Source organism: Grus americana, chromosome 13 (assembly GCF_028858705.1).
Source record: "Grus americana isolate bGruAme1 chromosome 13, bGruAme1.mat, whole genome shotgun sequence".
Taxonomy (NCBI): Eukaryota; Metazoa; Chordata; class Aves; order Gruiformes; family Gruidae; genus Grus; species Grus americana.
In genome coordinates this window covers 2798300-2825962 of record NC_072864.1, presented here as the reverse complement: position 1 = coordinate 2825962, position 27663 = coordinate 2798300, and the positions used below count along the sequence as shown (strand labels likewise).

The 27663-nt window shown below is 46.7% G+C and overlaps 1 protein-coding gene across 3 annotated transcripts; it reads right to left on the bottom strand.

Annotated features, from left to right (window-relative positions):
• Positions 1-49: 49 nt before the first annotated feature.
• Positions 50-27663, bottom strand: FBXO31 (F-box protein 31). Of its 3 annotated transcripts, XM_054840368.1 has the most exons (10): positions 27244-27663; positions 19792-19863; positions 17273-17359; positions 12807-12883; positions 11352-11519; positions 10559-10633; positions 8745-8854; positions 7858-8011; positions 6838-7202; positions 50-5659 (listed from the first exon to the last, which is right to left on the bottom strand). In XM_054840368.1, the coding sequence occupies exons 1-10, from the start codon at positions 27623-27625 to the stop codon at positions 5437-5439; spliced, it is 1713 nt and encodes a 570-aa protein (XP_054696343.1). In that variant the 5' UTR covers positions 27626-27663; the 3' UTR covers positions 50-5436. The 3 variants fall into 3 exon arrangements, with proteins under 3 accessions (XP_054696343.1, XP_054696344.1, XP_054696345.1); XM_054840369.1 differs by lacking the exon at positions 17273-17359; XM_054840370.1 differs by lacking the exons at positions 12807-12883; positions 17273-17359 and having other exon boundaries at positions 27244-27384.

Sequence of the window (27663 nt, the reverse complement as noted above, 5' to 3'; positions counted from 1 at the left end):
AACAAAAAAGAAAAAAAAAAGAAAAAGAAAAAAAAGAAGCAAACAGAAGTAAGTTCACAAAACTTTCCTTTTTATTATTTGAAACTGGAAAAGGCTCCTTGGGTAACAATGATCAGGTGTAAAAGTCACACATGTTTTGCTGAGCTTTCTGATACTCGGGATGAAGCAGGCCAAGTGTTGCAAAGTCACGCCTGGCTTTTATACAGCCCGTTCCTCTCAAACTCACAAACAAAAGGACAAGCAAAACCCCATCCATCCCTCGGACAGGGGAGCAGACCGGGCAGGCGAGTTGTTTAAACTACAGTTATCAGGTTCCACATGGATATTTGTGGCATGAAACCGAGGTGTTTGATGTCAAACGGCATTTCAGAAAGAAAAGCTCACCTTTTCCCTCTGCGCTACCCTCCGTATGAAGCAGGGAGCTGGTGTTTCCCCTTTCATTTTTAAATAAGTACCACGGGGCACGTTATAGAGACTTATTTACACTCAAAGCCTACAGGAGATGCCCAGATTAATCCATCGGTGTCACGTTAAAGTGGTGAGTGCAAAATACACACGGAAACAGGGTACACCTGCTTAGGGGAAGCAGGAGTATTAATCAATGAAAAAAGTGCAGATTGCTTTAATTAAGCTAATGAACACGGTCGATCTGAGTGCTCTTTTCCTCAAAAAATTAAAAAGAACTGCAATCCAAACAAAAACCGGAATCATACATTTTAACTTAGCACACACACAAACAAACAAACAAGTCAGTGGCACTCACAGTTTGGTACCTTATCTGCCACTCCGCCGCCTGATCACACATCGCAAATATTTCACTACCCAACCGGTAAGTTATGCTGTCCGTCTGGCCCACAGTGCCAAGGCCAGCACGCAATCCTTTGGCAGCTGAACGCAACAGATTATTGGCCATGTGAGCAACCAGCTACAAGACAGAGTTAATACATTATCATTTCCTAAACTAGCAAGTCGAGATTATACAACCCATTTCCACACAACACCCAACACTCCCATTAAGTTCCACTAGTTTTAAATTAATAAAAAGCAATAAAAAGTCATCCTTGTTTAAAAGTTTTTCCTCCTCCAAACACGCTTGCACACAAATTTGCTTTTTCCCCAGTACAAATTTCCTAACTAATCGCCATCCGACCTCTGCTGTCCCGCTCCAGAGCGGCCACGGCAGTACTGCGCCGTTTACTCCGCAGGGAAGCTGACAGCCAAAGTAATTCCGTCCTTTTTCCTCCTCCTCAATTAAAGAGGAAAAAAAAAAAAAAAAAAAGCCTGACAAGTCCATGTGGACTGCAGCGAGTCTCCTGCAGCCACAGCGCCTGATCACAGCACATCTACAGCTACGAAATCAGGCCCAACACAAACAAACAAACCGGCTGGATGAGGATCTTCGATGCTTCTGTTTTCCAGCTGGCCAAACCCATGTGTTTTGACAAGACAGAAAGGATGATCTAGGAGCAAAATGCAGCCCGAGCAACATAAGCCAGTCATTCCCTTGCTGCTCCTGAGCTAGAATTCAGCCCTAGGTCTTGCTGTGGCTATTGGGGCAATAAGGCTTCTGCCAAGAGAGGATTCCTAGCCCTGACGAGTTGTTTTCCATCTTCCCCAGCACTTTCCACCCATCTGGGATCAAGAAATAAAGCCAATTGCCCCTAAGATTTTCTGCAGAGCAAAGAGGGTGAGTACACGTCAGCACCAGAAATTTATCACCATCTGCAAGGCACCGCCACACATTATCCCTGTCAACAGCTCCAAGAAATATCCCCAAAAGCTGGACAACTAGGAAGCAAGCAGGGAATACTCCGAGACGTACTGCGCAGGGGGGTGGTACAGCCCGTATCGAACACGAGCAAGTACAGGAAAATTCTGTACCGCCAGCGCTCTGCTTCCCACGGGTACCACGAGGGAAGGCAGGACCGGGGCTGCGGTCGCATCCCCCTCGGCCATGGGCAATGCTCCAATCCAAACTGCCTGACGCTAAATCTCACTGCGCTCCTCTTGCTCGTTCCCCTCTCCCAAAGCTTTCAGAGCTGCAAGGTGTAACTCCTCGTCGTGTTACTCTGCTTTTCTCTGAAAGAACTGATGTAGCCGTGCACAAAGGAACCAGCCAAGGCACAGGAGCACCCAGGGTGGTTATGCCAGTCTCTCCAAATTCACCGCCTTGACAGCTTTCCTCACCCAAAGCCAAATCAGAGGGAATTTTCTTCTGAAACGCTACAAAATCCTGCCAGGCTTTGAGGAGCAGAAGGTGAGAAGAGAAGGCAGAGGAGTATTAATACAAAATTTGCTATTTTCATTGCCTTTGCTCTAGACAGAATAAAGCCATGGTGTATCAGCAGTTTTGCTTTTAGTCGGGACTAACACATTCTGACGTTTTGAGGCCAATCAGGTATACTATAAATAAAAAGATGCTTCTCCAGGGGCAAAGCTGAGCTGTGAGAAGTTCCTGGAGGGCATCAAGCCTCTGCAAAGCCCTTCTCTCCAGCCAGCCAAGCAGGTCTCGCCTTCAGAAGGGACACCCTTAACACTGCCACCGCGAAGGATCAGAAGGGACAAGCTACAAGCAGAAGAACCATCTGAGCCTGGAGAACAGCAGATGCACAACCTGTGCCAACAGCCAACAACAGGTCCTGGCCCAAGGCACAGAGCAGACCTGTATTCGAGCAAAACTGCTATCCATGGGGTTGCACTCCCCAGCAGACTCCTGATATCCAGGGGAATTTAAGCTGCAGGGAACAATTACTAAAAGCATTTTATGACAGCAGTGGAACATACCTACACCACCTTTACACACTCAGCCAACCCAACACAGCAGGGAGGAGACCGGCTAGAGTGTCAGCGTCTGTACTTACAAGACGGTGACTCGGGTCTCAGGCCAAGTCCTTGTGTGCATTCAGTACAGCCTCGATTTTCAACCTGACTTAAAAAAAGCAAAAAAAAAAAAGCAGCAGCAAAAACTATTAAGTAAAACTTCAGGATTTTTATTTTTTCAGGTGAGTGGGGACATTGAAAGGAGGAAGAATCCACAATCAGAACTATGGATCCATGGGCAGCTGAAGCAGAGCTGGTTTCAAGGACAAGCGATTCAAACAGCTGCCCACGGGGACCTCTCTCATCCCTTTAGGCCGTTAGGGAGAACACAAAGCAGCCAACGTACTGGCTGCACCAGCCTAACAGCACGCTCCCAGATAAATTGGCCACCCAGATACCTAATGTCTTTAGGTATCCCAGAAATCCGCATCATCAAGCTGGAAACCCCCAGCTACAAGATTAAGCAGATGCTCTCCTGCTGCACACAGCTTGGCGGCTGCAGCAAAAGGCTGAGATGCCCAATTTTAGCTCTGGCTCACCTCTCTGCCCACACACCAAGGCTCGGAGAAGTGCCACCCTTCCCCTCTCCCAGCCCCGCATGATGGGGTAAGATCCATGTCAACTCTTCCCTCTGGTGATGCCGACAGAATACCTCCAGCGGGCTGCTCAGAAACAAATGACTTTTTATAGCTTATTCACTAGAAGGGCAATAGCACTGCAGAGCCTCACCTCTAACACTGAGGCAGGTTTTCTACTACTGACAAAGCAGCAGGAAACAAAGGAAAAAGTGCCTCAAATCACCTTCAAATTCCCAGAGGTTTATAAAACTATATCCAAAGAGACAGGAATTAATCCTGTGAGTGACGTGACCTTCTGCTCAAAGTCTCTGCTGGAGACTCAGTTCTCACGCAGCTTGAGGGAACACTCAAGAGCCAGAAATGGCAAAAAGCCCTTGTGAGAGTGAGAATAAAAGCCGCTCGCAGTGAAACTAGGCAGTGACTGAAACTTCTCCATAGAAGGGGCTTGCATCCTCCCAGTACAGACACATTTACAAACCAAAACCTGCAGAAGATGTCAAGGCAGAGTTTTGTTAGACACTGATCCGGCTGGTAGCAGGAGGAGAAGAAAACCTGGAGTTTATAATCACAGCCAGAGAGGAACCACAACAAAGGATGCATTTTGCCTGTAACCAAGAGCTTCCTTACAAATGGCTCTTTCCTCTTTCTACATAAGGATCCCTGTCGTCTCTTCCTACACATGATTAATAACTCACACTGATGCAAATGCCGAGATGGTTTTTAAGCACAACTCACAGTAGATTAGCACTGGCACGGATTTTCCTGCATAGGACAGTCTATGGGGAACCTGGCTCCCTAGCCTGCAGCCCACATTTCCCAGCAGAGAAATTCAGGATGCGGAAAGAAATGAAGCCCAGGAGCCTTCTGTGGAAGCAGTAATCATCTGGGATGAAACAAGAGCAACTAGAAAGGGAACAGGAGGGTCCTGGGCATGGAGCAGCAGCACCCACCTGTCAGCACCAACCCTAAAAGGTGCCAGAACAAGCCACAGCAATATTAGGAGAATCCCTCACCGCTCCTTCAGACTGCGTAGGGCAATCTGAACCAAGAATGGCACGTAACGGGGGTCACAGGAGTCAGCAGGCTGCATTTGGGCTTATTTCACAGTTTTTTCCTCCTTCCTTTACATTTTCAGGCCCAGTTTAAAAGATCTGAGGTGAACCTTTCAGGTACGAAACCAGTTCTGAATGTACTCATTTCCAGTTCCGTACCCAGCTCCTCTAAGAATCATCTCCTCGACGCTCAGGGCAACAGCCAGACCCAGAGCCCCAGGGACAGCACATCCACCAAGCTCCAGAAGCTAGGGCAACGCTAAACACACAGTCATTTACAGAGGGAATCTTCCCCTTGCTGCCAAGCTGAGGGAATTTCTCAAAAGGAAACCACCCACTCCAATTACTATGCCAAGGGTGCAGGTATTACACCAGCCTCTCTTGACAACGCTGCAGCCAGAGAAAGGTTTCTGGAGAGGAGGACGTGCTTTGTCACCGCTGATGCAATTTATCATTAAGCAGCCAGCCAGTCTGCAGCGGGGGACTGCACAGGTTTTCAGGAGGGTTAAGCAAGTCTTCCAGGAGGACAGATCGGCCTAGAGCACAGCAAAGGCTTAAACGAGTCCCTTCCCTGAAGAAGAGCTCTTTCCACGGGAGATTGCTAATGGTCAGAGCAGAGGGCTTCTGTCCATCCGGTCAATTAGATGTTCTTCTGATCCAGCTCTGACCTGGAGTTATTTTTGTTCCAGTACATTCTTTTTGCAAGAAGAAAGGTCTGTTTCCTCCTCTGCAGGATCCCTTCAGCTATACAAAGCTATGTTACAGACTGGGTAACAAGGACTGCTAGGGAGCAGTGTGGAGTGGCAGGGAGGAAAGGGCAGTCATGGATATTTTAACTGGGATGTGTACATTTGGGGTAAAAAGGCTTTATTAAAAGTGCATGCTTTTATTCAGAGGTACTGAGAGCGAGGAATCCCCATCGCAGCCCTGGCTGGGGAGTGCAGCAGCCTTTGCAACCCCTAGCCCTGTCCATCACAAATCACCCATCAAGTAGCCAGCGACTGAATGTTCTTCAGCATTTCATCAAAAGCCTCACGGGAAGGCGCTTCGGCGTTCTGGAAGGAGACCTTGATCCGGCTGTAGAGACTGAAGGACTTTAGCTCCAGCCAGATGAATCCAAAGCGATCATCATCAAAGAGAACAAAAACACCCGGTGTTCGCTCAGGGCTGGTGAAGCCGTGGCCAGCAATAAGCCCCGTTCCATAAAAACTGCAGGGAGAGAAGAATATAAAAAAAAAAAAAAAAAAAGAGGTGAGAACAGCCATAATTAAACAACATTTAATAAAAAGAAATTTAAAAAGAAAAAACACATACAAAGCTACAATCAAGCCATTGTCAAACGCAGTGCCAGGTGCTTATCACACAGCACAAAACACTGTTGATACCATTTTAAGAAAAGAAACTACCCAGTACTATTTGGAGGTTGCTGCTTTTAGCTATTCTAATTAGCACCTGCACACAAAGGCTGAATTTTTCTGTAGTTCAGCCCAGTAATCCATCTGAGATTTACTTCTGCAACTTAAGGATCAACCCAGGCCCAGACAATCCTCACAGAAGAGGAAAGGCATGTCGAGAGAGTGACCAGAGAGGCAAACCTTATGACAAAACCCAGGGGAACGAAGAGAAAAAAAAAAAGAAAGAAAAATCTAACTGGAGCTGGGGAGGAGTAAAGGTCAGCCTAACCTCCAAGCAAGCAGCAGGTGGAGCAGGGTTTTATTCAAACACAACTCAGTTGTGACAGCAGGCGCCTTCTGGGATTAACCAGCTATTGGTAGGTTTTTCCATGAGCACAGATGTTTGGCTGAAGGTCACCTGCCTAAGCCTCAGCTTTTGGGCTCTTTTGCCACACTTCATTTAGTATGCTGCTTCACTGACTCCAGGTCCCATTCAACAAGGCGCTCTGCGTATTTGCACCTACTGTTCAAGGCGCTCAGCACCTTCCAGAGCTGGCCCCAAGGCACCAGAGGCCAGGGAGGGGTGGGAGAGAGCACAGCATTCCCACAGCCAAGGAACACAAGTGACACACACAGAAATGGGAAGCGGCTTGAACAGATCTCTAAATATACACACTGGGCAGCACTGGGAAACAAAACACCAAGGAAAAAAAAGGGGGGGGTGGATACGGGAGAGGAGCTAGTTTCAGAAGTAACAGGATAAAATCTAGCAAGGAAGCGAGATGGCAGATGACGCTGTGGTAGGAAAGAGAGGGAGCAACCCAGAACATGGGGGGCAGGGCAGCAGCAGCAGAAAATCTGAGCACAAGGGGCTGAGAGATCCGCATGCAGGTAAAGGGCAAGCAAATACAGAACACGCCTCAAAGACTCCCCCTCTTCTGTTTCAAAAAGTGACCCGTGCGACTAGGCTGTAAAACCACTAGTCCCCGTTACCAAATTCGGCAGGTCCGGGGATAGTCTTCATTCCTCGATATGACTCCCATGGGCAGCACGAAGGGCCGGGAAGCTGGTGCCTTATCCTGGGTCGTCCCCTCTGCCCCAGCTGCAGTCTCTTCCCCCTCGGCACCTTCTCCTCCCAGGGGGTTCGCAGCAGGCTGGGAGACAGCCTGCTGGGAGTGGTCCTCTTCCTCCTGCCGGTGCTCCTCCTCCTGCTCCTCCCGACGCACCTGCTCCTGGACCTCCAGGACAATGCGAGAGAGCTCACTGAAATCGCGAAGGTTCTCAACGTCAGGTAGCTGCAGAGGATGCGCCAGGTCGATCTCCACAGTCTGCTGCCCAGCTGGGATGTTGGGATCTCCCTAGAGACAGGAAGCAACAGCATGGCTGCAAAGGCAGGGCGCTACAGAGTTCAGACCTGTATCCTCCCATGTCCATCATCTGACTTCTCCGTAGTTCACCCTATTCTACAATAACTAAGTGGGCAAAAAAACCCCCACAAACTCAGACCTTGTTCACTGTTACCTGAGCTGTCTACATCACCTCTGCTTTCCCCCTCCCAGAAACAGAATTTTGAATCAAAAGCTATGAGCCAGGCTGTACTTGCAAGGGTGAAAGAAAGTCAAAGCTGCAACTGCATTTTGTCAGAGTCCCTCCCTGCAGAGAGGAAGGAGCTCGCTAGCCTGGCTTCCATGAAGAGCTGCCAACATTTGGTACCTGCTCCTCAGATACATGTGAGTGATCTCCAGTGACCTGCTACCAGCTGCTCACAGAAAGCAGCTGGAAGGGAGAGGAAAGGAAAGGGGAGCCAGGAGGCATCATGAGAAACTCTGCAGAGCAGGTTCTAGCTACTCTGCACGTGTGTTAAAATTCATTCAATACCACCAATCCTCACGAGGAGCCGGGTTTGGGGTGGCAACAACTGACTGCCTCCCAGACAGAGATCTCTCCTATGAATCCGCGGCATCAAGAAGAGAATATTTCAACAAGCATCGAGAGAAAGGAAAATGCACTCACGGTGATTTTAGTCCCCTTTGCTTTCTTTCCGTGAAAGCTCAACATGACAATCTCCAGCCCATGGCTCCCGTATGTTCCCTTGAAGAGACCTGGCTTTATGAGGTCGTCAAGGCTGCTAGGAGGGAGGTAGATGCGTCGGTATGTCAAGCAGTTGCTGCGCAAAAACCCAAAAGATTAGAGGTTAAGAGAATCCCTCGACATGAGGAACATGTTTGTAGTCTGCTACTCCAGGCAGCTTTGGGATGTTGTGAAGAGAGAGGTGGGATCTCTGTTTTCAGCAACACCAACAAGCTTAACGTTTCGTTTAGACCTCTGCAAGCACTCCCTCCCTTCACTTCTCTCTCCCAGTCCTTGTTAGCACACCAGGAGGCTCCTGCAGCAAGGTCACAGTAAACCTCCTTGCTCCCTGGGATTTCTGGAGAACCTAAGAATGAAGCACATTTAAACATCTGCTACAGCGAGGTGGCTGCTATTTGAAGTTGAGAGTAACAGTTAAAAAAACCTCAGTTCTCAGGGACTGTCTGATTTCTGCCTAGCACACTACAAAGCATACTGCTTATTAACGTGGATAATAAGCAGGCAGCTCCTTGGGATCACGGGTATTTGCTCTGTCTTCCAATTAAACACAGTTAAATGACTAAAATCACCTTATCGTGCATAGTTATTGTAAAGAACTTGGAACCGTATTACTGCTGTCATTGCGTCTCATCTCTCTGTACAAGTGGAAAACACTGTGCATCACCGTATCTTTGCACAGAGCCTGCAGAGACAGAACATTCCCCTGCCTGTTAAAGCCCATTGCAAGCACCCCATCTTTGGAACAAACGATCCCATGTGCTCTTGAAGTTGCAGCAGCCTCAATACCTAGAAAGAGCTGGTGCCCTTACTCATATTGGCTGGTGTAGATGAACTTCATCAAGATGAGCTCTTGCATGTGTTCATGGAAGATGTCTTCCAGAGTCCGACCCCACTCTTCCCTTAGCCAAGTCCGGAATTCCTGCAGCACAAGAAAAGGGAGAAAATAAAGGCATTTCATTTGCCACAGTGACGTACTCCAACATGACTTTGCTTCGTCAGCACGATTCACTGGCAGAGCCACAGAGAAGGCAAATGCTCTGCCAAAGGCAGAAGATCGTGGCTGGATTTGGGAACAAGCACATGTTGCTACAGAGCTGGTTTGGAAATATGCTTCACAAGTAGTGGTAATGCTAATTGCCCTATAGCTGCCAGACGCCACAAAATAAACATGCTCCCCTTCAAATAAATTACAGGTAGAACCAATCTGCCTCCTCAGAATAAAAGCTGTTACTGCATCATCTGTTACTGCAAAGTAGCTGATCTACTACTCCTTTACGTCCTGCCTTACCTTGCAGTAACTCATTTGTGTGCCCATAAGCTGACTCCTGTGCCCTATCCTGGCATGTTAGACATAAAAGGGGAAGCTTCTGAAAAGTAGTGAAGATTTAGGAGGTTAAATCCTGCTGATTTAATACTGATGCATCTAAATCCAAATGGTGCTTTGAAAACATCTCCTGAAGCACCTCTACACCAGCTCTGACAAGTTAATACCCTACCATGAGTTAGCATGATAACAGCTTACGCTAAGATAGCAGCCTACCCAGTGATACTCCAAACCTGCTTGCTTTATCTTCGAAAGCCAGATCTTCCAATTACCATAATGCCACGCACACTTAACGCAGTGCTTTGGAAGTATTAAAGCGTTTCTCATCTGCTACAGAACTAACTAAACCTTTCACCCAGCTGTTTCCCATTAGCAGACAGGCATTTTACAGCATTTGTTAGAAGCAACTGAAGTATCAGATTTGTCACATTTAACTAGCTGGCAGCAAACACCGCTACCTGGAACAGGTATTAGCTGAAGGTTTTCATCCTGACATTTATACCTGCACCTTAAAACATGTAGTTTGAGTCAGGAATCTGCCTTGCTGGGTATAGCTGACACAAGATAAACAACCAAATGAAGCTTTTAATCCCTCGACCAAGACGATAAGCAGTAGAAAGGTGCCCACTGACAAGCAGGTATTCAAATGCAGCTGGTACTCAATATTAGGCACGTGTCTGAAAGATTTTAATTGTACAGGCAGCAATACCACAGAGATCAGTGCCTGGCAAGTGCTGCAGGGCATACAATATATGTTGCTGTCTTTCTTTGGACAGGCCTGCTATCAAACAGGAACGGTGTCACAGCACAGGAAGAAAAAGGGTGCTGGGGCTCAAAGAGCACCCTACCACAGAGAACTGCCTAAAACAGCTTTTTGCTCAACAGGATGGACCTAACAGCCTGCTCCAACACCCTGCTCCGCACTGAGGTGAGGCACAGGATCTCCATCCGGACATTCTGCAGGTGTAACACTGAATTGATCCCATATACTGGATCCTTAAACCACACCTTGGCAAGTATAGAAGAGGTTCCCCAGGATCCTGCAGTTATTCAAGTGTGGCCACTTTAAGTTTTGAGTCAAGTCACAGATCAATTCTACTCACTTATAAAAGATCACAGTAGATCAGCCAGAAGCTACCAGCCTGGGTTTTCAGGTATGTTCAGACAGACAGAAATTAGAAGGCAGAAGACCACCTCCCCGACCCCAACATTAGCTAAGAGCTTAGGTAAGACAGCAATGCTTTATCAAAGGGGACATACAAACAGCCTTAATGCAGACTCTTGGCAAAGCACTCTTACCTCTTGCCTTCCCCCTGACATCCGATGGTGATCTGTCTGGTTGCATTTCGTGGAGAACTCATCCTTCTTTAAAATCTGTAGTTACCGTGGAGGAGAATTTAACAGGTTACAGACCTGATTAGAGATGCCTAGGATGATGTAACTAAGACTGCTTAGAATAAATGCTTTATACAACAAACGTTACTGAATTTGCTACAACAGAGAAATCATTAAGTGAAACCAAGTGCATCAGCTACAGAATAGAGAAACAAAAGCAATAAAACCCCAATGCATTCTAATGAAAGAGGGTCGTTTTAACTTGCTTCTCTATTTGAGCTTCCTCCCTCAAAGAAAAGGAAACAACCTCTCAGGAAGCTTTTCAAAGCATCCAATGTACTGAATGGACGCTACATCAACTTCTCAAGGTCTGAGAGCAAGCTGTAAAACAGAACAGGTCTGTGTGTCTGCTTGGACACCTTTACCAGCTGCACAAGGCCATTTTGTGGATCATTTCCCCCAGCCTGTACACATACCAGTGCTCCCACCCTCCCTGCCTGTTCCAGCCCAACAGAAGACTGTATAACAGCCTTGCTGTACTATTGCCAGTGAACAAATTCAGAGTGGGGAACAGCCCACACAACTTGTCAGACACATAATGAGTGTAAAGCTGTCATCCACACATACAACAAGGTGGTGAAAGCCACATCCCTTAAATAAAATTCTCATAGTTTATTTATGAATCCATTTCCAGAGCCAATGTGCACGCACATACACTGCACCTAGGACAGATGTTGAAAGCGCTAGAGGAGCTCACCTGGATATGGCCGTTATGAGGTCCCTTATGACCATACATACACTCAACTGTTGCACATTTCCTCTCCATGAGGTGAATCCTGAAGAGAGGTTTGAATCTCATGGGATCATCAACATGAGGGTCATGAGGTGGCAAGTACATCCACCCAATGATGAACAAACCATCTACCTGCAGAGGGATGGGAGACAAAGCGTACAAGATCAGACTCGCATGTTTTCTGTTGAGTTTGCAGCAAACAGCTCCAGGGCCTATTCTGCAACAGGGCAGGAGCTGTAGAACAGCTTGCTCCATTTCCAAACTGCTTTCCAGCAATTAAACCAGACCATATGCACTCACAGCACACCCTTGGTGAAGAGGGAGAGGGTTTCTTTACAAGGCTTTCTGCACCACTGGAAAACGATCAGGCCTTTATTACTGCAAACGACTTTGTGACGGATGCTTGGTGCGCAGGATCCAGAGGGAGAGGCTTCACTGAAGAGACCACACAGCTAGTCAAACTCTAATTGGTTTGAGAGCTCATGCTGGCAGATACTCAAATAGAGGAATTCTGGTTCTCATGATTATCCATGCCTTTTGGATAAGGAATTATTTGGCTCTATTACTCACAGACAGCACAGGAAGCAACAATCTCCTCTGCTGAGAGTTACAAGTGCCAGCCCTCTTCCTGCATGCCTAACAGAATCCTTCCCCTCAAGCCCTGCAATTCCAGAGAAAAGATATTTGTTTCTGAGATGAAAGCAGAGCAGAGCCACAGAGGCACGCTTGTCTTTATAAAGACAATCTTGCAAACCTAAAGGCCTCGTGATTTGTTATGCTTCAACCTGTCAGCTATTGAACCTTGGTGCAAAGAACAAGGTCTTCAGGCAAACTTCTGGCCCAGCTCTCACCAATGCAGAGTCAAGCGTTGTTCATTAACTGCTCTCCCCAGCAAAACGAGAGCTGCCAGTCTCCACAGGTCTTGCACCAGTATCCCCACGTCTGATAAATTAGACACAGCTAGTGAAAAGTACTGCATACTACAGGAAGGAGAGGTGTACTAACTCCAGTGCAAAATCCTTTGCAAAATGTTCAGCTGCAGGCCAAGATAATGCAGGAAGCAATAGGCCAGCGTTGAAGCCTCTGCTGTACTCAATGCACAAGGAATGGACTCCTGTGCCAGCCACTGGAATATCAGCGTTAAAACTCTAAATCAAACCTTTCCCTGAAACATTGCTCATGTTTTCTGTGTCCTCCTGTGGCTGTTTGGAATACAGCTGAAAAACAAAAGGACTGTCTGGAGAAAGGTGGTGATGCTGAAAAGATCCAAGAAGCAACCTCTGGGTCTCAATCTGGGCTTGAGGGTTGACTGTTCACACTTCTCAATAGCACAGAGATGGCAACCAGGTTTAGAAAATGCTAAACAAAAGACTCATCAGTCCTCGACACCACAGCCCCCAGAATGAGGTACTCACTCACCACCACGTTCAGCAGTCCCCCATAGGGCCCAATGTCTGGCTGCCATAATCCCAGGATGTGTCGGTATCGGTGCAGCACTAGGGAACAGTGAGACACTGAAGTGAGCGCATCATGCTAAGGAATTGGGATATTGGGAAAAGAAAGAAAAAGGAAGACTGCTACCAGACTGCACACAATACTGACCAATACCACCCACAACTGCCTTTACTAAGGAACAGAAAATTGGTTTCACCCAACCACAACCAGGGAGTTCTGAACTGAGGCCTCCCATGAGCTCACACAGATTTCTGTTGTTCTCTGCAGCCCTGCTCCTGGCCCAGTGGAGGTGCCAGAATTATTTTCCAGGACTTTACACAACCAGATACCTCACCAGGAATTCCCAGAAAACTTTTGCAACATGGTCCTGTTACTGCAAATCACGTGATATACCCAGAGCTAAAACCAAATAAAGTATCTGCCATCTCCAGTTACCAAAAATGTACTTGAAGCCTCAGACTGCAAAGCAACAGAAAATAAGGGCAGAAAGGCAGTAAGGAACAGGGAAATTTGAATATTTTGAAAGAATTTCCCTGCCTTGTAGAGACAAACTTGTCTCCAGAGTTAAGCATCCTTAAAAAAAGCCACTGAGAGAGCACAGGCAAAGCACACAGACCATGCCAGCTCAGGAGATCTGGTGGTGTTACCAGGTCAGTAACGGCCTTAAAAATTCTAAGCAAGCAGCTACATTTCAGCAGTGCCCAAAAGCTGCTTCAAAGTCCCCCTCAAAGCCTACTGCAGCAGGTGAGGCTTCTCTGTGTCTCATCTCAGAGCTAGGCGCACTTTCGATCCCACCAAAATCGAAGGACAAGTAGGAATGTTTCCAGCAAACAGGAGAAAATGCTTATTACAGAATGATCTCAACAAACCTCCTCTCTTGAGGAAAGCTTAGAGATGCTCCTTGCCTCCCGTCCTTACAGTCAGCCATTAACTTTGTCCATATAATTTCCTGACATGACCAGTAACCTTCGCGTGAAGACATTACACACAATCTGGCACTTTGGGCAGGAACAACAGGATGCAGATTATTTCTACGAAGATGGCAAGAAGATACTACACTTGCCTTGCAATGATGTTCATAGCCAACTCAGAAGGCCACAATAACCCGTTTTAACCTACAGGACTGGCTTGAATAATGGTTTTTACTTTGCATCAATTTATAGGAAGAACTGTGTTTCAGTGCAGCTGTTACAATAGCTTTGTTTCATTAACTACTTAAAATAGCAAGAACTATAGGAGTGTTTTCATTACACCAAAGCAGAGAACTTCCACAGAGGTTTAGGACAGCGGGGAGGGTTGTCCGGAGCTGCTGCCAACTGGCCTGGAGCAGCCTTTTTCCTGTGCAGTAAACAATTTAAGATTGACAGCCTGGTTTCACCCAGTGAACCGAGTGCAGCACAAACAGCACTAAGGCAAGCAAGCAAACCACATTCCCAGTCTTCTCGTCTCAGTGCAGTAATTACGTATTAATAAATGGTATGTGCGTAAGCCGCTCCACCCGCCGCAATCTGCCTTCTACCCTGTCTGGCATGGAGCTGACAAAACCCAGCTTTTTTTTTATTTTTAGGACAGAAAAGTTGATGCTAAGCTATCCAAGAGTACTGAGGATGTCCCTCCTCCCTCAGCTCCTGTCTGAAGCACTCTCAAAGCTGTAGCTACAATCAATGGACTTTTCAATAGTGGGGAAAGCGTCTGCTTGAGAAGGCAAGCCCTTCCACACCACGACATACACCTATTGAGGGTAGTTTGTGTGCTTACCTTGAGTAAACAGCTGGCTCCAGCTGCAGCTCGGTTTGCCAGGAGCTGTGGCGGTTCAGGAAACATGGCTGGGTCACAGACAGAGCCTGCTTCACCATCTGCCCCAACCACGTGGAAACCTGGGGCTGCAAAGGAGGGAGGAGGCCAAAAATTCCCATTCACCTCCAGAAGAATCTTATCCACTGGATAGCAACTTCTGTGCTGAGCTTGCACCATGATTGTGGGCAGCTCTTCTTTTTTAATTTTTGAAAACCCCAGCTGTTTGGCACCACAGAAGTCTCCAGATGAGCTGATGGGAGCCAGGCGGCAACATGAGCCTTACCCTCCCTACACACCAGTGAGGAAGTTACTGGGGAAAATGCTGGTACTCGGCCAAAGGCCCCAACAAGTCTCAAAGCAAAAGCACAGCTCCATTTTCAAGCCTGGGGTGTCTCTGGACTCCAGCGAGCCAGCAGCTATATTCATTGCAGGAAAAACCTGATGAATTCCAGCTCTGGCTCTCCCTGGCAGGAGACAGGACGGATCTGACAGTTGTTTCCCTCCCTGCTCCTTGAAAGAAGACAGCACTTGGGTCTTTCTCCAAGGTTTTCCTTTGCACACTGCCTACTTTTCTCAATCCTGAAGAAGCCTTTTGCCTACCTGAATTTCTGAGCCCACATCCTGCCAAATGGAGCAAAAATACATCCACTGGACGCTTCAGTACAATGTCCACCCAGCCTGGATATTACCCACATTGCCACAAGCAGCCCCACATGCTCTTCAGAGGGAAAGGCAGCTTGAATCCAGCTGAGGATGGGCTAGGAAAAGCAGTGAGTGCCCAAACTCCCACCAACAGAAGGCTGCCTGGGAAAGATCTAATGCCTGTGCTCTTCATTAGACACAGGACAAGGAAGCACACTGAGCAAATGCACAGCAATTCAAGCAAGCATCACAGACACCATAGGTGTGAACAGACAAGTTACAACCCCAGAACGGGTTATTAAACCAGAAGGAGAGCAGACGCTTTCAGATGTCCCTGTTTTAACTAAATCTTATTTCACGACCTGTGTCCAGCTTGGACAGCACAGGCAGAGAAATGCAAAAAACCTAACATGGGAGTTTTCAGTGAAATCTGCAGCCTTTAAAGCAGGGGTAGCTCACTTTGAGTGGAAAAGACCTGATCCACTACAACTCTCTCCAGATGCAGCAAGGTATCTATAAGCAAAATAAGTTGGAACAATGTAAGCAGTTACTGCCCTCCAGCTGGTGATAACTGACCTGCTAGTGGAAAGAGCAAAGCGTCAGCCAGGCTAGTTTAAAACCCTGGGGAAAGTGATCTGAGCTGACCTGGCTAATGCTGCATGAATATGAACTAGGGAGCACTCGTACGGTAAATCCTGGCCATGGCCTTAATACACAGGAGGGGAAAAAGGGGGAAATGGGCAATCACATCTTAAACCGCACTGGTTTTTCCCCAAGTAATACAACACACCCCTAGAGAAAAGGGACATGAGACATCAGAAGTTTGGGGCTGCAGCTAACGAATTAACAACTGAGGGAACAGCACAACATGCCATTTCAAAGCCACCACAAATGGCATGTTTGGAGCAAACACCCAGGTAGCATTCTACAGGGGAATCCCTCATCCTGCAGGGCAGCTGGGACGTGCCTCTCCTTCCCATCCAGCTCCAGAACAAGGCTGGTGTTGACAGGCAGGACTCCAAACCTAAAACTTCCTACCGATTCCTGCTGTAGCACTGCTGCTGTTCTGTCACGACTCACGTTAAAGGCACCAGCTTCTCTGTGTGGCGCATGCTCGACTGCTTTCTTTAGCACAGGTAAGTCTGCAGCACCCACACTGCTTACTAGTGTGTGCAAAAAACCTACATTCTCAAGCACCAGTGAGTTAGTAACTCCAGTCTGCAAAACTCTGTAGACCCAAAGGAGCATTAGAGACAGCTCAACACCCCCTCCAAATACCAAACATTGCTGGCTTCCTTAACTGCTGTCATCAGTACTTCCCCCCCAACTCCTGCCGAACAGTGAGCATTCAACTCCAATGTTTTACTATTCTTCCCTCAACATAACATTAGAAGGGAAAGAACAGTTTACCCAGAGTAGCTTCTTGACTAAGGATGGAAAATCACAATCTCTGAAACACCAGCAGAATGTTTCCTAGAGATGGAGATGGTGCTTAAAAGGATTCACTGTGCAGAGAAGGAATCAGTATGGGAAGCCTCTGCATTTTTCACTGGGAAGGGCTGTGGATCTGAATGCAGCTCATCTGGATCAAGAAAAAGCTTTTTGCAGTCCAGAGCTTATTTAAACTTGCTTTTTGGAGCCCTCACCAGGGTATCTGAATACTTTCTTCTAAAAGAGGAGCAATTCAGTAAGAGCAGAGTGCTCCCCTACGGTGAACAGAGAAGGTCCTTTTTGCACCCATTCAGGACAATTTTCTACCTCAAAGCACTTCAAAAGGAGACCAACATACCTCATTGCCTGCCCCACTCACACTGTCACTCTAAAGGGTCAGAATACTCCACTAGCTCACAACAGAAAGAACTGGCTAACCAGCACCCTCCGCACTGTCCCAAGGTCCACCCCAAAATAATTTGCTTAAAGCAACGCCACACTCCATGCAGCATCTTGTGTGTGCTTAGTGCAGGAAGCATCAACCAGCAGGAGGTACGTACGGCAGGTGTAAACATCTCTGTACTCCATGTGCTCGTAGTCGGGAAGGATTTTCATAAAACGCCCCGACTTCACTCGTGGGTTTATACCTGAACAGACACAGCAGGGTAAGTACCAGCAAACTCTGCTCCACTGTAACCAGCACGTAACAGTACCACGAATCTGGACCAACCACGCAGGAAAGTCAAACTCTCTTTTGACTTTACTTCCAGTTGTGGTGCACCATTTGTTTCCATCAGCCCCAGTCACAGGCATACCCACAGGATTACTCACACAGAACTTGGCATGCTCAAGATTCCCACAGACAATATTTACAAATGGCACCCACTGAATCTGAAGCAGAATCAGGGTCCCCCTCAAACTCTGTAGTGTGACTGAGACAGCACCGCTGTCTCAGTAAGACCACTTAGGCCAAGTAACTACATGGATTAGTTATGCTTTCTAGCACTTCCAGTTCCTCATTTCCCACACTACTACTTACAGAAGCACATTCAGTGGGCAGAAAAGTGCATGTTAGTCCTGCCAGTAGACCCAAATTAACTCTTCCGCAATTAAAGATGTTTATGGGACAGTAGAGAAAATGGGGTGACACCATCAGGAAACTGTTCCGCTACATGTCTGCAACAGGGCAGAATCTGAACAGGAGAGCTAAGATGGTGCATCCCTGAAAGCCAGAAAGAGCTGCCAAGCATTCTGACTTTAGAGTAACCATTGGTAGTCAGGATTGCTGAATGGATGCGGACACAGCCCTTACCCAGAAGGGCTGTCCATCACAGAGGTGGTGCTCACACGTCAAGTGTGGCTCTTTGCCAATGGATGCTATGGATCCAGAAACTACTTTGGTGCAAGGGAAGACTGGAAGCAAATGTGTAAGACTGATCTGTTGAGGGCTATTAAATCAACAAACTGCATTAGACTGCGGAAATCCCCCAACCTGAGGATAGTCAGAAGCTGGGAGAGTACTTAGGAAAGCATTGCATAGGCTTCCCTCTTCTTGGTCTTCCCTGGGTGACTGCTCATAGCCATGGCCACAAGATACAGTGCCGGGCTAGAGACAGATCATTGTTCTGAGCCAGTAAGGCCATTTTTACAGATAACTTGCGTATAAAAAGCACTAAGTATCACTGTAATAAATCTGAACCATGGAACTATTGTAGTGGAAAAAGCCTACAACTCGGGAAGATATGTTCCGCCATTTAAGACCGGCAATGCACAACTGAGATCCAATACGGTATGTACAGTATGGCTGTTACCACACCAGCCTCATACAGAGATACGAGATAGAATGGCAAGAAAGGGAGGCCTCAAGTGCTGATGAGACTTCTCTGTGGACACCTAAGTGCTGGCTCAGCATTGCTCAGCCCTTCCACCCACAAAAATTAGGCAGTTCCAGTCCTACTGCACAAATAGGTAAAGAGGGACACTAGGTGATGAAATAATTTACCCATGGATACTCAGCAAGTCTGTTACAGATGGGATTAAAACCTTTCTACCCGTTCTCTTTTCCAGCATTGAGATCAGTGCTCGAGGTCATCGCTGCTTCAAGGTTCAGCAAATACAGTACATGTAGAAGCTGAGCCAGGTTTCGGATCTGCAAAGCCTGCAGAGACCTCTCATGGCTGTAACTTGGGACAGTAACAGCTTTTGTTTCATAACGCAGGACCTTATTTGAACAGCCAGAAGCCATAGTTCACATGCTGCAGGTTACATCTTGTTCTTTATCCTACGAACCACAAAATTTTACAAAATTTGTGGTGGGGAACCATGACAACACAGCCTGGCAGTGCTGGTATGGGAGCTCCTTGGGGCTTCGCAAGGCTCCCTGAGCAACCACCTCAGCTTCTGACTGCAAAGGGCGAGATTTGGTGACGGGGGAGATGGCCTCACCATGGATCCAGGCCCCCATTCAGACCTTAGCCCGAATTGGTTCCTCTCCTCTGACGATATCCCCTCCTCACTCTAAGACAGATAACAAAGACAGATGATGTCCATCTTCCATGCAGAAGGCACACTGGGTCTAAAGAGCTGGGGTCCCATTCCCACAGTGTGTTCCCAAAACACACTGACACCTCAATAGAGGCCCAGCCCTGCCAGGCTCTCCTCCTCCAGAGGAACACTCTACAGCACTCTCCAACTGTCAGCGTATAACAGCATCCTTTCACTGGGGTCGAGACTTAGCTACGTTAGGGCTATGAAAACATATCAGTTAATTCCTTAGCAAGATCTGAAAATGGCAAAACAGGCAAGGATGAAATATCCTCAATATGTTTTTATAATAAAGTTAAATTACATGCCCTTTTCCCACCAGAGGATTGGGGGGCACAGACATCCCAATTCTTGGCATCTGCTTAGTATTAAATAAAACTCCAAACATGTCAACTTCACAGATGAAACCCCTGCCATTAGCAAGTAAGTCTGAATAACTTATGCCATGAAAGTTTAATAAATATTCAACAAGTATATGCTTTCATAATTGGTGCTAAGCAAGGACATATAGATCTATATTAGCTTTAGCACTTACGTTTGGCATAAACATCTCGACAGGACACTCCTGTGACCTCCAATTTCCGCAAGTTTTCACAGACGCCATATTCTGCAATGACACAGATAACAATGTCAACTCTGGCACAAAGGTGTTTGTCGCTCAGGATCTTGAGATCTACTGTTTGAGCAAAAATGCAGTCTTATTAGGTGTGTTCTTGCAAGCCGCCATGTTAGTCCGAGAATCTTATTGCAGCTCTGAAGAGAAAACAGAAAACTAGATATATAATTATATTGAAGTTTGGGAATCTAACGCATTTTACAAGCAATGCTTGCAACAAACACACCATAAGGAACACACAAACACAGCAAAGATGCAGATGCTTACACCTAGACCAGGAAGAGTGTGAAATGTGGAAGATGTACTCATTCCAGCTGGGACTGTATGCCCGTTTAGATCAAATCATGATTGTGTGTAGTAATTATCTACTCCCACTGAGGTATCCAACAGGGAAAACTGCTTATTACGATCCTAAAGAAAAGGTCAGACTTTAAAAAGAATGAAATGGAGACATAAAACAGGCATCAGCATGTACAAATATGGTTACACTTGAAAGCAGATCAGATTGAGATGGGTCTGTTGTACGCTCAAATGCCTTTGATTGCTTACAGAACACCCTGAAAACAAAGCAATCCAGAGATCTTAAAGACAGCTTTGAAGCAGAAAATGAGATTCTCTCATTTCATTTTCAGGAAGTCAATGTCAAACTTCTAAGAAACTTTAAAAAAATAAAAGCAAGTACTAACATCTCAATGCAAGAAATCCTTAGAAGACCAGAGGGAGGAAATGAGAGGAGGGAGATCCCAAAAAATCATCAGCAACAAAAAACACCCTGCTGCAGCAACCCCGATAGATCTCAGTGTGGAAAACTACCCTCCTTGACATCAAAGACATCCACACCACAGATCAAACACCAGCTTTCCTTAGCAATACTGAACATTTGCCAGATATTTGACGCAAAAGTGTATCTGTGAAGACCCTCATCAAATCATTAAATATGAAACTTATCCTCTGTTGAGCTTCCTTGAATTAACAACCTACCGTGGCTGCCAAATACCACTACCTAATGCTGGTAACCTGCTGCAAACCGAGAATTCATTTTTCATATACAAGAAAAGCACAAGTTTCCCTGAATGAATTCAATCTCCTCCTGCCTATAAATAGACTTGTGGTACACGTACACGATGATAAAGCATGTGCAAAGCTCACCGTCAGCCCACCTACAGGGAATACACGTTCTGCCTAACCGCTTAAGTGGCGAGTTCAGCAAAGGTAAGAGTGGGCAGAAGGTACAACAAACACATTGCCCTTCATTAAAAGATGCAAAGGTTAGTGGCAAAGTTCCTGCTGATTTCCATAGCAAAAGCCAGAGGAAGCTCTAAGCATTATCAAACACAAGGTGGGATGAGGAAGCACAATTAGCCAGAGAGCAGACAGACGAGCTTGCGGGATAGTACATCCAGCCCAGCACAAACAAGCTATTTAGTGCTGGGCTATAGCCAGCTGACCCAACACAGCCGTTCTGCAGATTTGTGAAACCAGAGCTCTGCTGGAGGCTTGAAATTCAGACCCACCCTGCAGGTCACCCCATGTCTGTCCCTCCTGCCAGGCTTAGCACGGCTTTGGAGCACTGGTCTGCATATGTACACAAGTGGGTATGTGTTTGGTCACTACATCAAAGGGATGGAGGGAACAGGATGTTTCCTCAGCTGATCAGAAAGTTAGAGAGCTTTCTAAGATGACAGAAACAGTGTGGTCATAGCCTGCTGTTTGGAAACAGCCAACTCTTTCCGTGTAAACAAACACTCACCTGGCCACAGAGTCAGTAAGATGCGCACTTTGTGCAGCAGGCATTGCAGCTAGATTAAATTCACTGTCATTGAAGATATTTATACTGCATCAGAAAGGGAGGAGACATGCAGAGGATCCTGCCCAAATGGCATTTCTCTGTGCTGCTCTCTAACAGCAGTAGCAGCCCGGTGACGTTCTCTTTTCCTCCAGAAAGCGCTGATTTTTCACAAAGCGTTTTCCCTAGTAGATCTGTAAATCACTTCGAGTGCAGTCTCAATGCAGTGCCAGGACAGAGCCACTACCAGCAGGTATCTTGAAACAACAGGGTGGGAAGTGATTTGATGTTAAAGCTCTATCCCAGTTTCATGCAAGTGCCCTTGATAACCTGCAGTGAAATTTTATGAAAGCCAAACCACTACTAAAGATGCATTTCCTAAATTTTGTAGTTCAAATTTTTCCTGGAAAGATTCAGTTCTCCAAAGTAATAGCAAGCTCCTTAAAAAAAAAAAAAAAAAAAAAAAAGGAGGAGAAAAATTTAGAATTTTGATATTGCTACACACTATTTGACATTAGATATCCAAGGCTTATAAGAAAGTATTGTCAAGAAAGAAAATAATCTTGTTTTAGTGAGCTTTGACACTCATAACAACTAGTCCTTACACTGTTTTGTTCAGCGAACAACTCCAAGAGTCAAAATCCCAGAGTGATGGCATAGCTCTGGGTTAAGTGCATCACTTAAAGTCTTCTGACTCATGAGCTGGGAACACCATGATGGGAAAAATCAGTCTCTCGGCTCACAGTGCTTACAAAAATTCCAAATATTATCAGCAAGAAAGCTGGCCATCTCTTTTTATTCCAGAAGACAAGAGGGACATAAAATTAACATTACAGGGAATAGAAAGCCTTTTCCAAGAAAGCTTTGAAGGGCTCGAGCTTCCTGGGAAATTCCACTTCAGTGCAATTAAGTCTATTTTAAGGAAACATATCTCAGTGCAACAGCTTACCAAGTATTTTAAGGAGTTAATAGTCACAGAAATTCACACACAAAATTTATACTGTTAAAAAATGGTTACTTAGTCTTGCTTCAAAAGCAAGGATGGAAATTGGTTTTAAAGTTCTTACTTGACCAGCTGGAAAGCCTGTTTTATTAGGTTTATAAGGAGTGCTTGAAAGATTTACCACAGACGCAGTGACACAGTGCTGTTTCCATGGTCACATGCAGTGGAATTTAAAGGAAAGGGAGTCTCCATTTCTTATGAACTGCACTAGTACTTTTGCAAGTGTAATTTACTCCCTGGCCTGCTCTCACCATACACTCTTCCAAGTCTCATGTTCCCTTCTCCTTTCTACAAGGAGCCATGTCACACACCTCCCTCTGTGCAGCCTACACAAGTTTAAAAAAAACACAAAACAAACCAACCAACCAACCAAACAAGGCTCTTTAAACCCAGAGAAGGAAGAACCCCTGTACTCATACCAAAGACCAAATTACTGCTTTTTTTTCTTTCTCAGCATGGCAATGCCATTAAGCAGCTGCAAGCACTGTATGTGGACATCTGCAATTCAGAGGAAATTAGGATGTCTGGTGGAGCTTGACACTCTTATCACTGCTAAGTTTCAACTGCACCCTGACTAATCAAGCCCTCTGATTTTTTCTGGATAAATAAATGCATGTTTACAAGACTGTATGCAGAACAGAAAGCATAGAAACCTACTGGATTATTTCAGACACCACAAAAATGGGAGATTCTCAGGCTAGCATCTCCAAAATACAAGGTGGACAAGTTTGGAACCAGCTTCTTGTTTCCAAAGGCTGAACTATCAGATTAAAATACACCAAATACTTTCCCAAACATTTCTCCCAGGGGAAGGCTTGCAGTTACCATCGAGATATTTTGCAGCCACAAATAAGGAGCTGAGCAAAAGATGATTTGATCTGCAGCAAATGAAAAGTGTTTGCAGAAACCCTAAAGCAAAAGACTGATAGCTTCACATCTTACAAATGAGTCTAAGGAAAACCCTCTCAAAGATGGCCATGGCAACTGAGCACCTGCCATTAGCAGTGCGAACCAGCAAACCATTGCCAAGCTGTAGTCTAAAATCCAAAGAATGTGGTCAGAGATGAAGAAAAGCCCACGATGGTTCACCAGAGAAACACACTATACAATGCTTTAACCTCACATAAAGGTAGTTTAGAGCTTTGTGACTTATTAAAACCACCTTCGCATTTACTAGGGTGCAGCACTACAAGAAATTGTTCCTGTTGTGGGAGCAGTTGTACATCAAACTCCTGCATGGATACTCCAGAGTCCTGTAAGACCTGAGCTCCATGCAACAGTCCCCTCACTAAGTGCAGAAACCAAATTTCCCACTCTTGCCCACAGGCACTTCTTTCTATAAAACTCACTGAAGGTTTGCATCTTTAATACCTTGGCTGACATTTTTCAGCAGGTCCAAAAGCTGTTGGAGGTTGTTTTCACAAACAAAAGCCTTTTCATCCAAGTTCTAGATCTGCTTATTCTGAGTTACTGGTCTGTTTCTGGGTGTTCTGCTGCACTTGCGCTGTTTTATTTTAAGATGAAAGCGGTTACCATTTAAAATGGACTATCAGGTGTTAATCAAGGTAGGTCAGGCCACCAGCCAGGGTGAAACGGGCTTTAATTCTGCTCCCACTGCAGAGATCAGCAATCTCCTATTTATAGAAAACCTGAAAGTGACTGCAACCCTCTTCTTGCCAAAGCAGCAATTCAGAGACATTGTTTACCCCAAACAGTTACAATGATAAAAGGACAACAGTCCAAACAGCCATGCCAGCGTTACACAACTACTTCTGGTTAATCCCAGCACTCTCCCAGTTCACAGTCACCAGCAAAAGCCACTCCACTTTCAGACCAGGCCCTCCGGATGCTCACAAGATACCATTGCTCAAAGGATCAAGTGCCCCATCTGACTTGGCCAACGGCTTTTGCTTACATTCAGCACTGCTCCTGTCCAAGACGAAGGTAGAAAATGGCTAAAACAAAGCACGGCAACAATCAGCTTCTCTCAGACAAGAACTGTTCTGTTTAATTTTAGGATTGTCTTGTCTATTTACTGTTGTGCATTTCTGAAAACACAGACGGTTTTGCATATGCAACTGACACCAAGTTGAAGTCTACCAGTTACTTCCTCAAAGAGCTCAGCTCTGGAACATCATCAGTAGGCTTCAGAGTGAATAAGCTATCGATACAAGGAGTACGCTAGGAGAGACGCACACGCTCACGCTCTGTCTCTAGGACGTGCAACTTCACATGACACGTTACTACGCCATGCATCAACTCAGGCAGATACAAGTACACACTTAAAAACTGTCCTCAGTTGGGAAGTGGCTTGTTTTGGTACAGAAATACAGTACAGGATATTCTACATTTTATATGCATGTTTCTATACTAACACCTAATGTCCATATACGTTCTCAAGTACTTGCACTCATCACACAATTGCACGCTCACATTTGAACACGCTCGGTAACTGAGCAAGTGCAACACATCACCAAAATATATGCAGAGAAATTAACTGCAGAATAGCTCCATAAAATGGTGACCGATTTTATACTCACGTATACAAATATTCAAAGTTACAGTACCACCACAATGGTAATTACTTACACTGGTGTCTAAAGCAATGCAAAGCACTATGAACGGTGCACGAAATCCAGATTAGGAACCACCTGGAGAACCATGGCTGGTTAAAAGATTGCAGGAAGAACTTCACAGAGGTAGTAAGTTTTTCAGCCAAGAACCTGACCCTTATCTGTTCAGCGCAGCTTGCACACCATGCCTTTGGTAAAAGATCTACCTCAACCACGCTAGCAGTCCACCAGTACACTCTCTGACAGTGGCTGAAACGGATACATTGGGGAAATATAGGAAACTGCGCAAAAAGAGAATAAAAATTTGGTTTTACGCACCTCTCACCTTGTAGCTAGCTAAGGGCCTCAAGACAGCACTCTAGTCTTAATACTTTCCCTTCCTGTCCAGTTTAGCTTTAGCCATAGAAAGCCTTTTGTTTCTTTAAATTTCAGCTAAGTTTTTGAACACTGCTTTATCTACTGACAAGAAAATCCAAGGAGCAGTCATGAATTTTATAAATACATTTATTTCCCTATCAGACCTAATTTAGTGGTTCCTTTACAAGACAATCATCTGGCCTATATTTTAAAATTACATACATTTCTAAAGAAACATTTTGCCAGGATCATAACCCATCAAAATGACTAACCAGTGAGGTTTGCAAACCATTCATGAAATACACAAATGTCCCTGAGGACTCTATGTCAGTAGGGGAGTATAAGGAAAGAATGAATGCCATTTTATTAGCCTGTCTCCAAAAACACAATGTTAAGTTCCATTGGGCTAATGGAATCATCCTGTGCTGAAATACAAAATAACAATGCTTCGGTATACATTTTCTAGGTACAGCCTTTGTACTGTCCAAGGGTTCTTGGATAATGCTGATGATAAGGCATGAATTCATTCCTGCAAGGTTTAATGCAGTTGAACAGATCCCACTGCCTATGGCAGGCAGCCACTCCGACATACCTAAATTCTTCATCCCGATGCCCTCACTGGTACTAAAAACAGAAGACAAACAACAACAACAAAATATACATGACTTCATGTGCTGGCAGCAGATGCACCTGGTGGGATCACACTACGAAGAGGGACGATGAGCACAGCAAAACAGCCCTTGGAGAGTGGGACGGCCACTGGATTAACAAACAGGGGACAGAGAACCACACTGATATGAGGAAAAGGAAGAGGAGTAAAGAATAAGAATCGCAACCTAACAGAGCAGGGCTACAGCAACACAGAACTGAGGCACTACTGGAGAAAAAAAATACACCCACAAGCCTTTGCATTAATGCAGCACAGCATCCTGGCAACAGGCACTGCCCAGGACATGCACACGCAAACCAGGAACCCTCTGAACCTGGCACTGTACTTCCTGAGACAGGACAGGAATGGATGACCTTACCCAGGCCTGCCCTGCTCCCCAGCAGGCTCCCTGCTCCCACTTTACGTGCTGTGCTTCCACAGCTCCAGGACCCCCAGCTGCACACCCAAGGACGCCTTTCTTCCCCAGTGCAGCCCCATTCTGCAGGAACTGAGCATTCCCTTTCCTCACTGCCTGAAATACTCCATCCTTACGCTTCACCCAAGGACACCCTACATGAAGGCATCACCTGCCAGGCCTGGGCCCATCCCCATTCCTCCCCTCCAGCTGCCACCCCAGAGCACAACCCCAGCCCGATGCCCTTTGCTAGAGCCGCTCACACCTCACCTCTCTTGCAGCAAGTACCACCAAGAAGGGACTGTGCCCCAAGAAGACCTGAGACCTGCCCTCTTCTCCACCCTCCACACAGGGAGCCCTAGATGCACCCCTCACGGCCCCACAACCCGCACCCCCTCAGGCCCCTGCACGCCCAGACCCCACACCCCTCAGGACCCCCACTCCACACCCCATCACCTCCCCACACCCTCCGGGTCCTCCCGCATCGTCCGGGACCCTGACCTTGCACCCCCGGCCCCCCCCACCCTGCACCCCTCGGGGCCATCTCCTCGGGGGGTCCCCGGCCCCCCACCTCGGGGCGGGCGGTACCTTCGCGGCAGCGCCGCCGCCAGATCGTGTCGGTGCGGAGAATGCGGCGGAAGGTGGTGCAAACGCGGGCTAGGCTGGGCAGGTCGGTACCGGGCAGAGAACCGAAGATCTGCACCAGGAGCTCGGGGGGCAGCTCCAGGAGGGACAGCGAGGCCCGGCCCGCCGGGCCGGCCCCTGCAGGGTGAGGCGCGGGCCGCTCGCCCTCGATGCGCTCCGCCGCCTCCTCATCCTCCGTGGCGCCGCCGCCTCCCGCCTCCTCGGGGTCAGTATCGGTGTCGGGCTCGCTGTCGCCGGCGCCGCCGCGCCGCTGCTCCCGCGCCGCCCCCCGCCGGCGGCATCCGCGGGCCGGGCCCACCCCGCACAGCCGGGCACACACCGCCATAGCCGCGGCCCCTCTGCCCGACGGGGCGGTGCGCAGCG

Bases quoted from the DNA above. Each gene is read 5' to 3' on its own strand.
- FBXO31 (XM_054840368.1), bottom strand. From the start codon at position 27,625: ATGGCGGTGTGTGCCCGGCTGTGCGGGGTGGGCCCGGCCCGCGGATGC. The intron at 11,520-12,806 runs GTGAGTGAGTAC...ATCCCTCTGCAG, and splicing joins GGGGACTGCTGAACGTGGTG to GTAGATGGTTTGTTCATCAT. The intron at 8,855-10,558 runs GTAAGAGTGCTT...CTTGTGCTGCAG, and splicing joins TGTCAGGGGGAAGGCAAGAG to GAATTCCGGACTTGGCTAAG.